Below are 15260 nucleotides of genomic sequence, written 5' to 3'. Positions count from 1 at the left end.
CAAGATCTAGAAAATTATGTAATCATATATTGACACAATATTTCGCCAGGTCTAGAAAATCATATAATCATGTCAAGGTCTACAAAAAATACCTTGAAACAGTATTCACACTCTAAACCAAGCTTTCCCAGTCTGATCTGAACAGACATAATTCGACACAAAATTTAAATTATAAACTTAACAGTCATATCTAGACAAAATGCCCCTATTCTGAGCTCAGCAGTCATACCCAGACAAAATGCCCCTATTCTGAGCTCAGCAGTCATACCCAGACACAATATCCTTATTTTGTGCGGACTAGTTTTACCCAGACACAATATCCCAATTCTGAGCTTAAGAGTCATATATAGACACAATATCCCCATTAAGTGCGGACTGTCATACCATAACACATTACCCCCCCCCCCCCCCCCCCCCCTCATACCTCATACCAAGCTGACTAGTCATATCCAGGCACTATATTTCCATTCTGAGCTAACCAGCCATACCAAGACACGTTATACCCATTATGAGCTGACCAGTCTTATCCAGACATTCTATCCCCATTCTTAGCTGGCCATTTATACCAAGACACAATATACATATCCAGTACTATATCCTTATAAGCAGTCATAATGATATATTGTCAAAAAAGAATCAAACATTTTCAAACTTTTATTTGCATTTCAGCTGTAATCAAATTACATACATGATTCTTTATTCTTTATATTACCATTTCAACGTTTTACATAACAATCACTAATTCATAAATTCAGCAAGGGAGATAATTACTCACTATAATGTTGTTTTTTTTTAGAATATTATTTAATAATGTGAGAAACTTAAAATACTTTTTGAAATGTTCTAAAATAAAAAAAAGTTGAGACAAATAATACAAGCAGAATATTAGACATGATTGTTTCCCGTCAAAAATTCAAATTCATCTTGTTTAGGTTTGATATTAGTTAGCTAGGTTGATAGGACATGTAATATAGAATTTTCATTTACTGTTGATTTTATATTTTTTAAATAAATATTTAACAATGATAAATCTAGATATATCCCTTGAAGAAAGATATGCAAGCATAATAAGTGATAAATAATAATGTTGTAAAGTCATGCATATGAAACAATATATTTCAATTTGTTTCAGTTGGTTCGTTCAGCTAACAAAAATGAAGCTTATAGATATACTGAAAAATCTCAAATAACCCGTTCACCACTATTCTCTGTGAAAAAAATTGCGGCCTTGGCCTGATTTTTAAAGAGAACTTTGTTATTTGCCAGAGTTGACCAATTTCTCAGGTAAAATTAACAAAACAGTTCCCTAAATCAGAAAGGATCAAAACAGTGGTGACAATGACAATTAAGATTGAACTCGTTTTGAATTTAATATTTCCCTGCATGAAGTAAAGATTATGTGGAAAATTTTGTCTGAATGAAAAATAGCATTAAATGAAATATGAAAGGACATATTATGATATAGAATAAATAAACTCATCATAGATACCAGGATTTTTTTTTTCATTTTAAATTTAAAATTAAGCAGTCAGATTTTTGTTTTTTTAATATGAATATTTCTTTCTCCTTTTTTTTTTAAAAACAAAGTAAATCAAAAATATTTTAACATAAAACCTTCCTTTTACATTTGGATATTTAGGGAGCTTAAACATAAAGAGACTGCATTTTTAATAAGAGACCAAAACTTATCAGAAAGGAAAAAATCCACCATTTCATTCAGTTTAATAATATGTATTCTATGAGAATAGAGTTGATTTTATCAATAATCTGTTCCTCTGCTAATGATCTCTTTACACGTAGGTCTTAACAATATCGTATGTTCATACTGAGCTGTATAACATCCTTTAGTGTCACAGAGGGGCGGATATGCATCAATGATTCCCACATCTGTAAGGTTCTTTAGAGCTATCAGATACTTGCTCTGTCCTAGTCGATCTAACCAACGTCTACAGAATGCTAATGTTCCAAAATTCTGGTTGATACAATTCAGTAATTGTTTAGACTTCTGCACTCTAAAAAACAGAATAAAATGTCACAGTTTATTGTTTTTTTTAAATATTTTGTAACATTTAAGTAAAGTATAGCTAATAAAAACTCAAGAACAGAAAAATTCATTAAATTTTGAAGGATGCTAATTTTCATGGAGTTTAGGAAGATGTCAACCTATCCATGAATTCAAATTCACTCTCAATTGACATAATTTAATATAAGAGTTATTTCCCTTTATCACCTTTTATACAATGAGGTCCATGTGAACAGATTCAACTAGTTAAACTGACCAATAGACTATAGAAAAAAATAATTTTTGAACAATTTTAATTTGTTTAAGCCTTGTCTAATTCATCATAACAATTAATTGCAGATCTCTACCAGTCTTGAGGGTTGTTTTTTTTTAGAGATTTTTTAAATAGCTCAAAAAAGACTTTTTGTGCACCACTTATTGCGGACCTGTTTTTATATTGCTATGAGTTACAATTTATGACAAAAATCAGCAAAGGCCCATCGAAACAACATCTGATACACAAATTTAATAATTCTTTCAGATATTTGGATGATATTTTGGCTTTTAATAACGACGACTTCAATATGTATACTAAAGAAATTTATCCTGTTGAACTTACTTTAAATAAAACTAATACTAACAATGACCACTGCCCTTTCCTCGATCTTGATATATTTATCATTAATGTAAAGCTTAATACTAAAATTTATGATAAAAGAGAAGATTTCTCATTTCCTATCGTTAATTATCCATTTTTTGATGGTGACGTTCCCTTGTCACCACCTTGCGGTGTTTATATATCTCAACTTGTATGATTCGCTCGTGTATGTAACAATGTTTAAGATTTTAACAAGAGAAATTTATGTATTACTGAAAAATTATTACACCACAAACTAGTCAAAACATTTACTAAACTTTATCATCGGTATAAGGACATCATTTGTAAATATAGCACAAAAATGTCAGTATTCACCTCAGAAGCTAACAAAACCTTTAAATAGACTTATTAAGAAGGGATATAGTTACGATACTGTTGTCAGGTCATTAAAGATTGCATATTTTGGCGTTAATATTGATTCACTTATAGGGTCTTTGCATCGAAACTAAACACATTTATTATTAATAAACCAGTTGTTGGCATGACACGGGTTATGTTCTTCTCATATATGTAATGATGGTATGATACTAAACCCCTCACGAGGAGGATTGTGCCTGATATTCATATGATTAAGACATAATTTTTCAATCAGTTTAATTGAAGTCTGGAACTGGCATGTCATTTAAATGTTAGTAATCTGATGTTATTTATGTATTATTGTCATTTTGTTTATTTTCTTTGGTTACATCTTCTGACATCAGACTCGGACTTCTCTTGAACTAAATTTAATGTGTGTATTGTTATGCATTTACTTTTCTGCATTGGCTAGAGGTATAGGGGAGGGTTGAGATCTCACAAACATGTTTAACCACGCAGCATTTTTGCGCCTGTCCCAAGTCAGGAGCCTCTGGCCTTTGTCAGTCTTGTATTATTTTAATTTTTAGTTTCTTGTGTACAATTTGGAGTTTAGTATGGCGTTCATTATCACTGAACTAGTATATATTTGTTTAGGGGCCAGCTGAGGGACGCCTCCGGGTGTGGGAATTTCTCGTTGCATTGAAGACCTGTTGGTGACCTTCTGCTGTTGTCTGCTCTAAGTTCGGGTGGTTGTCTCTTTGGCACATTCCCCATTTCCATTCTCAATTTTATTTTAAAAGTGATGGCAATAGCTTACAGTTCAGTGCCATTATTGGAGTCCACAGAAACTATTTGAAATAAATACAGTAAATTTTTACAATACAATATTCTGTGCTACTAAATATTATTGCTATTTTACAAATTTTACTTTGATCTTGCTGACTGATAATTTCCTTTCTCAGTGGAGTCGAGTGATATGAAAAATTATCACTAGAAACTAAGCGCTTCTAATGAAAATAGCGATAAACAGATTAGTATTGGTCATCTTAACTGGATTGCTTTTCTCACTTTCGGCGAACCGGCTCAAGCAAGAAAATCAATCTCATCAAGATAAGAACAATAATCTATAAATATTATACATTAAATGAAAATATAAATCACCTACCTCAAAGGAACATGTCCAGCTTCAAAGTTCTTCATGTAATGAGAAGTTTCCATATCATCATGAACAACACCTTTACCTGTACTTCCAAAAGTTTCTATGGCGTAAAACTCCATTTCCTGTAACAATGACAATTTATATTATTTGAATGTGACAAACCTTCTGGTAATTGTAAATAATCATATCAATTTGATCACTAAACTTAGAGTTTTTAAAACGATTATCAAATTATGATAGAGCAATGTGCATGCTGCCAATCATAGACCTTCTGCCTACAAATCATTCAGGCCCTTATTAATAATCAAAGTGCTTGTAAGCATTGAACGGTAAAGATTGCTTTAATTTATCAATGAGAATTAAGATTAAATATTGTATTGTATAATTCATTGGTTGTAGTTCATTCAACTTAAATTCTGGACAATGGGAGATAACTCCATATTTTTTTGAAGATGACTTCATCAATGACATCATTTATATTTTTAGAACAGATGTTTAGATTCCTGCACCTTGTAAAAGTAATGTCATTTTCTTGACAGGTGTAACATCTTTTTGTGACTTGAACATCTGAGCGTCTATACATTGATAAATTTCTGGAAATGTTCATAGATAGGATGTATAAAATGTTATGATCAATGCACTATATTTTGGATATCAAGAAATAAAGTAAGAAGTTGAAGAGCATTGAGGATAAAAAATTCCCAAAATGCTAGTGTTTTCCACTCTATAGTCAAGTTGTTGTCTCTTTGACACATTTTCCATTTTCATTCTCTATTTTAAAGATATCATTTTCAACAGGTCTTGAGAAAACAATATTTCAACCTACCTCCATTCTTGTAGCTTCACCTCCTTTGACGATTGGCACTGTCTTTCCTGCATGTATTCTGTAAGGGCTTATAGAGTGGCCATTTAGATTCCTTATGGACTTGACTGAAAAAGGAACAAAGTATCTTATCTTGTTTTATATTCAAATGGGTAAATGAATGGACAATCTTTTTCTGGTTACATACAGTATTTAAAAAATATATTGCTGTAGTATTGTGTTATATGTTTATCCAACATGGAACTTAAAAGAGAATCAAATATGTACATGTTGTATATATAAATAGATATAGGAAGATGTGGTATGAGTGCCAATGAGACAACTCTCCATCTAAGTAACAATTTATAAAAGTAAACCATTCTATGTCAAGGTAGGGCCATCAACAAGGAGCCTTAGCTCACACTGAACAGCAAGCTATAAAGGGCCCCAAAAATAACTAGTGTAAAACCATTTAAATGATAAAAACCAACAGTTGAATCTATATAAAAAGGAGAAACGAGAAACACGTATGAACCACATATAAAAACAACATGTATCAAGTCTATTAATCAGGTGAACACACATTCTTTTCAATTTTATATTGCTTTAACTTTTTAATAGAACTAAGCAAAACAAAAATCACTTGTTTAGTTGTATAAATATCTTTTGACATAAATATTTAACATTTTAAGGGCATTATAATTCCCAATGGAAGGAAATTTGTAGCCTTATTGCTTACTTCAGTACTCACTAAAAACTTCATGACTTTTAATGTATACAACAGCTGTGTCATAATATCAAGTAGTTAACAATATAGCAAACATAATACCTGGATAAGTTTTTCCATCAAGTTCAATTTCATAAGATTCCATGACCTCTTGTATAGATTCTCCAATATCACATAACCTAACATCAATTCCGGCAGCCTGAAATTATAATATCAAATTGTCTAATTCTTCACCCTTTTCTTTTTCAAAAGACTTACTTATTGCTGCATGATCGATTGATTTGCATAACTTGAGGGACATAACTCAACAACGATAAATGCGACGCCACTAAAATTCAAACTTGATTTTTATTTTATGGTAATAAGCATTGTGTATAAGTTTTATAACATTTGGTTGAGACAAACTTAAGTGAGAGAACAGGAACCAATTTCGGGATGTACAGATGAACAAGGGTAAAACTTAATGCACCCTCAGCTAAAAGTCACCTAATCTTGCTAGGACTTTCACATTTCCATGTTAAAAGAAATGTTAAATCTGGGTTATAACTCTAATTTGGCATATGATTTAAAATCTCAACATCATAATGAACATGTGTAATATGGCTCATTAAATACAGACTTGCAGCAATCTGAGCATTTTTGCAATCAACAAGAAAATGTTGCAAAAAGTACAAAGTAACTTTAAAAATAATTCAGCTCTTAAATGAATAAGTTAATGAATATATGAATGCTTTTAGTGGAATTCAGGTTTCACTGCAGTAAATGTCTTAGGTTTATACTCAAAAATGTTATCCAAAAAGTCTGAAAGCAAGAAACAGAATAAAGAAGAAGAGTAAATATACAGGAAAATAATCTATATTTTAGGTTAAATGTTGATGGTTTTAAACATTTGAATAACCTATAAAAGAACATACCTTTATACCTGTGTTTGTAGCATCTTTTACTGCTTGTAACAAACGGTCATATCTAGGGTTGAAAGACAATGTAAAAGCACAGTCAATAATTCTACCTGAAAGGACAATTGTATCAAAATTGTTTAGATCAAAAGTTGACTGTTGACAGAATAAACATGCATGAAAGGACTCAAGGTATTCAAAAGGAAGTCTTGTCAAAGTATTAAATTTTTTTAAAACATAAAAATAAGTAAGTGTGGTATGATTCCAATGAGATGACTATCCCCTAAAGTTCAAATGAAGTGGATGCAATTTAAAACAATTTCAACAATTAGAACCAGGTGCTCCGCAGGGCGCAGCTTTATACGACCGCAGAGGTCGAACCCTGAACAGTTGGGGCAAGTATGGACAAAACATTCAAGCGTGATACAGCTCTGAATTTGGATTGTGATCAAATTTTTGACATTACATGGTTTTTTTTACACAAAACAAATGTCAAGATTTTACAAATCAATTAAAGATTTCTTCTTCAAACTTTTTAAATCTAAATTAAATAGTTGACACAGCATAGGTTTCTGACACAGAATGAATGTGGTCTAATGAACTTTTTTTTTTTTTTTTGCCTTTGAGCAATTCACTATGCTGTTGAATATTAATCCTCTCAAAAAAATGTTTGAAGAAATTTTCTTTTTATTTATGAAATCTGAAATGAGAAAAATTTAAACCCCCCCCCCTTTTTTTCACATCCTCGCTTCCCTTTTTCCAAAACTGATATTAATTCAAATTTCTAATGGAGTTTGCAACAATAACTACTCTTTTAAATACATCATAAAATATTAAAATGTAAAATAAAGTGTTTGTTATCAACAACATTTTATATTGGCAAATTTCCAATGAAGTTATTTACATAAAGTTATTGGCAAATAAAAATAGAAAATGACATCATAGTCATGTCTGGCAAATGTCCAACATACATTATCTAAAAACATTTTAGATAAGATAAGGAAAAAAAGCTTCATCAGCAACATTTTATATTGGGAAATTTCCAATGAATTTATTTACATAAAGTTATTGGCAAATAAAAATAGAAAATGACATCATAGTCATGTCTGGCAAATTTCCAACATATATTATCAACTACTATTCTATACAAAGAAAGATAACTCCAATTGAAAATTAATTGCTATTGCACAATATTGTGCAATTAGATATTTCTTGCTATTGTGCAATACTGTGCAATTGAAAATTTCTTGCTATTGCACAATACTTGATATGGAATCCTGATTTGGACCAACTTGAAAACTGGGCCCATAATCAAAAATCAAAGTACATATTTAGATAAAGCATATCAAATAAGCCCAAGAATTTAATTTTTGTTAAAATCAAACTAAGTTTAATTTTGGACCCTTTGGACCTTAATGTAGACCAATTTGAAAACTGGACCAAAAATTAAGAATCTACATACACAGTTAGATTTGGCATATCAAAGAACCCCAATTATTCAATTTTTGATGAAAACAAACAAAGTTTAATTTTGGACCCCAATTTGGACTAACTTGAAAACTAGGCCAATAATTAAAAATCTAAGTACATTTTTAGATTCAGCATATCAAAGAACCCCAAGGATTTAATTTTTGTTAAAATCAAACTAAGTTTAATTTTGGACCCTTTGGACCTTAATGTAGACCAATTTGAAAACGGGACCAAAAATTAAGAATCTACATACATAGTTAGATTCGGCATATCAAAGAACCCCAATTATTCAATTTTTGATGAAATCACACAAAGTTCAATTTTGGACCCTTTGGGCCCCTTATTCCTAAACTGTTAGGACCAAAACTACCAAAATCAAACCCAACCTTTCTTTTATGGTCATAAACCTTGTGTTTAAATTTCATAGATTTCTATTTACTTATACTAAAGTTATGGTGCAAAAACCAAGAATAATGCTTATTTGGGCCCTTTTTTGGCCCTTAATTCCTAAACTGTTGGAACCAAAACTCCCAAAATCAATCCCAACCTTCCTTTTGTGGTCATAAACCTTGTGTCAAAATTTCATAGATTTCTATTAACTTAAACTAAAGTTATAGTGCGAAAACCAAGAAAATGCTTATTTGGGCCCTTTTTGGCCCCTAATTCCTAAAATGTTGGGACCAAAACTCCCAAAATCAATACCAACCTTCCTTTTGTGGTCATAAACCTTGTGTTAAAATTTCATAGATTTCCATTCACTTTTACTAAAGTTAGAGTGCGAAAACTAAAAGTATTCGGACGACGACGACGCCGACGGCGCCGACGCCGACGACGCCGACGCCAACGTGATAGCAATATACGACGAAAAATTTTTCAAATTTTGCGGTCGTATAAAAATCCATACTGTATGTTAGGCAATAAAATCCCCTGACTTGAAAAATATGAAACAATTGAAGCAGAAAACTAATGCACTTATTATTAAATTCAATATTATAAAACAAGACCACTGTGGTTCATAAAATTGATGATATTTATTGGTCTAGTCCTATGTATAATGACTTACCATTAATATGAGTACCAAAGTCTATTTTACAAACATCATCATACTGTAATACTGTAGGATCTCCAGCATTAGGGGTGTAGTGGGCGGCACAATTATTAAGTGAACAACCTGTAGGGAAGGCTAATCCTGCCTCTAAACCTTTCTCATTAATGGTCTTCCTCGATATACCCTCCAATGTCTCACTAAACATCATACAAATAATACATTATTTCTGGGTAAAAGTTCATCAAATATATGTTAAACATTTGCATATTCCAATTGGGATTCTATTAACATCTCTTTTAATTTTCAAAATAGTTACTGACCATTTTCTCATCTGTTTTCACAAAAACTTTTTTTTTATTTGTTTTTCAGTAGTCAGGCTTTAACAATCCCTTTACATCAACACCTGACTATGGTGTTCAGGGGTTTGATATATATATACAACAAAAAATTGACTACATTTTCACAGTTCACTACTGTACTAAAAATATAACCATAACTCTAAAACAACACACTTCTCTATATCAATTAAATGTTTATACTGAAGTGAGTTAATCTTACCAAATTTCTATCATAGTCTGACCTGGCTTTATATAATTTTGCATATATTGTCTTGTCTGTAAAAAAAAGAAGATTAAACTTCATATTGATTTGTGACCATTTTTTTTTGCCATTCATAGTTAAAAAATATGTATTCCTCTCCTGTTAACTTGCTGATATGATGTTAACTGTCAACAAATATGATTTCTTTAATTGGCACAACTTATCAATTAAATATAAATTTCATTTGCACATAAATTGCTACTTGTTCAGAAAAAAATCAAGGGAAATAGGGAATGTGTTGGGAGATGCACATATTCTTGTTGAGTGGATTCAAATAAGAAAAGACCTTAGACCTTACACTAAGATATTAAACAAAATTTTTTAGAAAGTTTTCTTAAGGATCCATTTTAGGAATTAAAGTTACCAAACAGACATTTGCTTCCTAGAGCTAGTACTCATCATGTACTGGTGGACCCTACTGAAACAATTTTTATTTGTTTCATTCTGAATATGCATGGATAGTTATCTCATTGCAAATCCTACCACACTCCATCTTTTTTTTTATATTGTGCTGGACATCAAATCTTCAACAATACATCAATTCTCTTTTATTAGGAAAACAAATAAGATACCTGTCTATGGGCTTCAGCAGCTTGTCGTACTTCTTGGTAAATGTATGTATTTGCTCTGTCCAATGCTCGCTTTTCTTCATCTGTGAATCTGTCTTTGGCAGTCTGACTAAATTATTCAAACAGAAAGCAAGAAATACAAGAAGAGTGCAAATACAATTTAAAGTATGCTTAATTGACAGTGAATGAACACATTATTATTCATAGTAACTCCTTAAATTAATTACTTTTAAAAATGTCAAAACATTACTAGCATCATTTAACATGAATAGAGGTCAAATAAGGTTGTTGGAAGATAAACATGTACATCAAATAAAGTCAAAATATATTAGTTGACCAGTTAGTGTTTATTTAGCAGGAACTGAACTCATAACAAAAACATACTGTTGTCTTTAAAAGCCATTTACTATGAACATGATTAAACAACAATGAGAGTGAAAATTGAATAATCTAATATCAAGGCTATCCCAAAGCCTTTTTGGTTTATGATACAGTATGGGTTTTAACCATTGATGAATATGGCAAAGTGACATGTAATAATTCATATCTTTATCATATGGTCTGACAGGTCATTTGTAAACAGCTGTCTCATTGGCCAGCATACCACATCTCCTAACTTTTACATTATTTCCAATATTCTAAGATACTTACAAGTCCTTGACCTCAGGATGTTTCATTATTTCCCCTTCAGGATAATTTCCATCAGGAAAAAGTTCAGATATTGGTAAAGAAGGCGGATCTGTTTGTTGTTTACCACCTAAAAAAAAATCATCATTCTCTTATATAAATGTAATAATAACTTATAAAATGTATACTGGTACACAAAACACTGGGGAAATACTATTATATAACATTTAATTTTTATGTAATGTACATTAAATAAATGGGGAATGTGTCCATATGGACACAGATGATGACCCCGCTTGCATATAACATTATAAAGGGACATAACTGAAGAACTGTTAAAGTGAAGCTGCCAAAATTTGAACTTAAACTGAGTTAAGTGGAAATAAGCATTACATACACCACCACCACCACCACCACCACCACCACCACCACCATCTGTTTTTGAAAAGGGGCACCAACTTTTAAGTTATATGAAAATGACCGAAATAAGGTGAAAAAAATTCCGGATCCTTGGGTTCAACCCACAATTTTTTCTAAAAATGACATGTACCAAGTCAGGAATGGCAGTTGTTATCAAATAGTCATGTCTATGTAAGTTGCATTGGCAATTGTTACACTTCCCTGTTTCTGTTGTTACCTTGTTTTCCTCTTATAGTTGATGTGTTTCATCGGTTTTATTTTGTAACCCAGATTTGTTTTCTCTCTATCAATTTATGACTTTTGAACAGCTGTATTATTATATATCTGACTCAGACGTACTTATAAATATAATTATTTTCTGTGACTGTATATTACATTAATTTGTAGGATCCTTTACTATAGATAATTTAGCTGATCTGTAACAATAACATCTTCATGCCTTATATATCATGTACTGTAGTATGCCGCTAGATTAAAACTGACGAGGAAAGGTAACACACGGCCAGCGAAAGCTCTTTTTTTGAGAGCCCAGGTGGTCGTGTGGTCTAGCGGGACAGCTGCAGTGCAGGCGAATTGGTGTCACGTTATCACAGTAGCATGGGTTCGAATCCCGGCGAGGGAAGAACCAAAAATTTGCGAAAGCAAATTTACAGATCTAACATTGTTGGGTTGATGTTTAGACGAGTTAATATATATATACTTTATGCACTTCCTCTGGTAAAGTTTTACAATTGTGATCATTTTCTTAAATAGCACTTAAACTTGACATACAGATGAACAGACAGACAGGCAGATGAATTTATTGACATCTTAAAAACATACCCGTCCCCCCCCCCACCCCCACCCAAAAAAAAACCCTCCTAAAATTATAAAAATTATAATATACAATCATTTACCACAAAAAATTTATTGAAACAGTTTATATCTGTAACTGACCTCCTTTTTTCTTCTTTTTCTTTTTCTTAGTTGCTTCTCCTGTAGCTTGAGCTTTAAAATAAATAAATAAAAACATTATTGACGTCAAAAAATTATTACTTAAAGCAACAGCCTATCTAAACTAGTTTGTACTTACATTTATTAGGTTCATTGTTAAAGCAATCATGGGCCCTAACTCTTAAAAGGCAAAATGAAAATTGTCAGACCATCCTTGACCTTTCTCTTTGGTTAATTTTCTAATTCATTTAGCTGTCGATCTATATAAATAGGTACATTTTGTAAGTATATATCAACAGACTATTCTAATAGTTATACATTTACCTGGTTCTCCATTCTCCAGCTTCTGATTACTTAATTTATCGTTTACTTCATTTAAGTCATCGTCTTTCTCACCATCTTCTGTGTTATCAGTTTCTAAAATATTATATGTACATCATAACTATAATGAAAGAATATCAGGGAATAATAACAACATGTACAAGATCATGTGGATGTTTATTTGACTAAGGTACCAAATTGATAATATTTGGTGCTTATTTGACCTGGTACCAACCAACTAATCAGTGCTTTTATTGGCCATATGCCACTATAATTGCTATCACCATGATACCACAACTCCTTATTTTTAAACTAGCAGATAATTAAACTAAAACAATTCGTTCCCCATAAGTTGATGAAGCCGAGTAACCTTTAATCTCAGAGCAAGAAGCCTAATGAGTACTGTGCCAAAGATTTGGTGATCCAACATGGCTGGTAATAGACGTATTTACACTAGTATCCACATTTGTCATTACATATATAGAATCACACAAGTTCCTGTAGACTTTGACATCACAATTAAATCATTTAAGGTAATAATTAAAAAGTGATTGTTGCTGATTTTCACAAATCGTGTTTCAGAGGTTTTTTTCAGAATCACGATCATGCATTTGTGACAAAGGGTAAAATTATGTAGTACAGGCCTAAAAAGTGAAAAGTCGAAAGTTGGCAGGTATGTAATTGACACCAGTAGGTCCTTTCTATTTGGAGCAGATATGAGGTCCTCTTATCTCCATATAATTATATATTTCATACGACTAAATTCAGCTAAATACCAAATGTGTAAATATCATAATATAGGAAGGAAAAATATGCAGTTAATTTACACTAAAAATGAATGACAATCAATTTTAAGGGACATGATGATTTCCGTCAAAATGTCAAGCTTTGTTCATGACAGTTGATTGAATGGAAATTATGAGGAAATACATACACCTTATCACTAATCCCGGCTGACCCGGCCATTTGAACTTTTGACGTCAACAACAATCACTTTTCCATTGTGGCGTCAGATATTTTGTTTTATGACGTCAAAATTTTACGGGATCCTGTGTGATATCCAGTAAAGGTGGACAAATAGCGATAAGGTCTATTCAACTATAGTTTTACTACACATGCTGTACACAATGTCAATTACCAGCTTTCTTTTTCTTCTTCTTCTTCTTTTTCTTTTTGACAGGGTCGTCACTTTGATTTTCAGACACATTTTCGATAAGTTTATCATCTACATCACCATTAACAGTTTCTGAAACTACAGTTTCAACTTTATTTGCAACTACTTCAGCCATGCTAACGTTCAGGGTTTGCTTGCTTCATAAAAATAGATATGCCGGAGAAAACGGCGAACATGTCCCCCTTTCTTGGGTTGCACTAATGACAGGACGATTGCCCGGATAGTGACAGGACGGTTGACCGGACGAGATATAAATAGTCATAACTATTTTGTTATTCGGTAGATTTGTTTAATATTTGTAGACCTTAAAGATATTAAAATATTTTTTATGAAAATCAAATAAAAAAAGTGAAAAATAATATTTTTGAGTAAATAAAGTTGACCGGACGGTATTCACACTCGCCGTTATACACTATACATATATTCAACTCCTCGACAACATGTGTTAATATCTCTTTTGTTTTACAATATTTGTCCAAGAAATTCAGGAACCTGTGAGATTTATAAATAAATTATACGAAAATATAAATTTATAGTAAAAAAAAAAGTATTCACGGTATTCACATTCGCCGATATATACTTTAAATCATATTGAAATGATCAACACAAGTGTTAATATCTTTTTTGTTTTACAATATTCGTCCATGAAATTCAGGAATCTATGAGATTAATAAATATAACATACGAAAATATAAACTTCATGATAAACAAAAATGTTTTTCTGCCAAAAAAAATGATTAACAATATTCATGATTTAAGTCATGAAACTGAGAAATCTGCGACTTCACTAAATATATAATATGAAAATATAAACTTTCTTGAAAAAAATGTTTTTCTTCAAAATAAAGTTGACCGGACTGAATTCACATTCGTCGATGTATGCGGTATTGCCGTTTAACGATCTTTCACAGAGACATATGATACAAGAGATTCGCAACTCTAATAGAGTCTATAGCTCTCTGGTTTTAAGTATATTAACGGGATCGACACAAGTGTTAAAAACTCTTTTTTTCATTAAGCCCAGAAATCTTGTCAAGTTTTGCTTTCTTCACGCCGGAAGGTGGACTGTCAGTAAGAAGTATCTGAGGATCTTGACTGCCATTATCAGCATACCTCCATCTTAGTAGATTTCGGTGTTGATACAGCCTTCTGTTTTGAATGTGTTTTTAACTTGGCTGGTGTTTTCAACTTGGCTGATGTCTTGAACTTGACTGGTGTTTTGAGTGTTTTTGGAGACTGAGGTTCCAAGGGAAAGGACACTCAAATAATTGTGCCTCCTAAGAGTCCGAGAAACTATTGGGGTGCACGTTTTTATGTATTTTTTTTTACAGAGCTTCTGGGGGTCTTGAACGGCAGCCAGACCCCTCACCTTATGGCGAATATATTTTGCCTCACTTTTAAAAGAATCTATAGTTAAGCCCCTGGATACAGTAGAAACGAATTCTATAATGACGTTAAGCACGTAATAGCGTCAATGCATTGAAATACGACAGAGCAATTTGATAAATAACTCTTCTATGAAATCTAAATAGTTCAGCTTTATGAAATTTATATCTA

The 15260-nt window shown here is 31.8% G+C and overlaps 1 protein-coding gene across 1 annotated transcript; it reads right to left on the bottom strand.

Moving 5' to 3' along the window:
• Positions 1–641: 641 nt before the first annotated feature.
• On the bottom strand, positions 642–13867 carry LOC139521191 (methionine aminopeptidase 2-like). Its single transcript, XM_071314530.1, has 12 exons — positions 13668–13867; positions 12533–12625; positions 12212–12262; positions 10880–10985; positions 10232–10337; positions 9618–9673; positions 9075–9256; positions 6560–6654; positions 5748–5844; positions 4943–5046; positions 4123–4238; positions 642–2012 (listed from the first exon to the last, which is right to left on the bottom strand). The coding sequence occupies exons 1-12, from the start codon at positions 13816–13818 to the stop codon at positions 1760–1762; spliced, it is 1410 nt and encodes a 469-aa protein (XP_071170631.1). The 5' UTR covers positions 13819–13867; the 3' UTR covers positions 642–1759.
• Between the last annotated feature and the right edge of the window lie 1393 nt (positions 13868–15260).

This window comes from Mytilus edulis, chromosome 1, assembly GCF_963676685.1.
Source record: "Mytilus edulis chromosome 1, xbMytEdul2.2, whole genome shotgun sequence".
NCBI lineage: Eukaryota > Metazoa > Mollusca > Bivalvia > Mytilida > Mytilidae > Mytilus > Mytilus edulis.
This window is presented reverse-complemented; position numbering and strand designations above follow the sequence as displayed.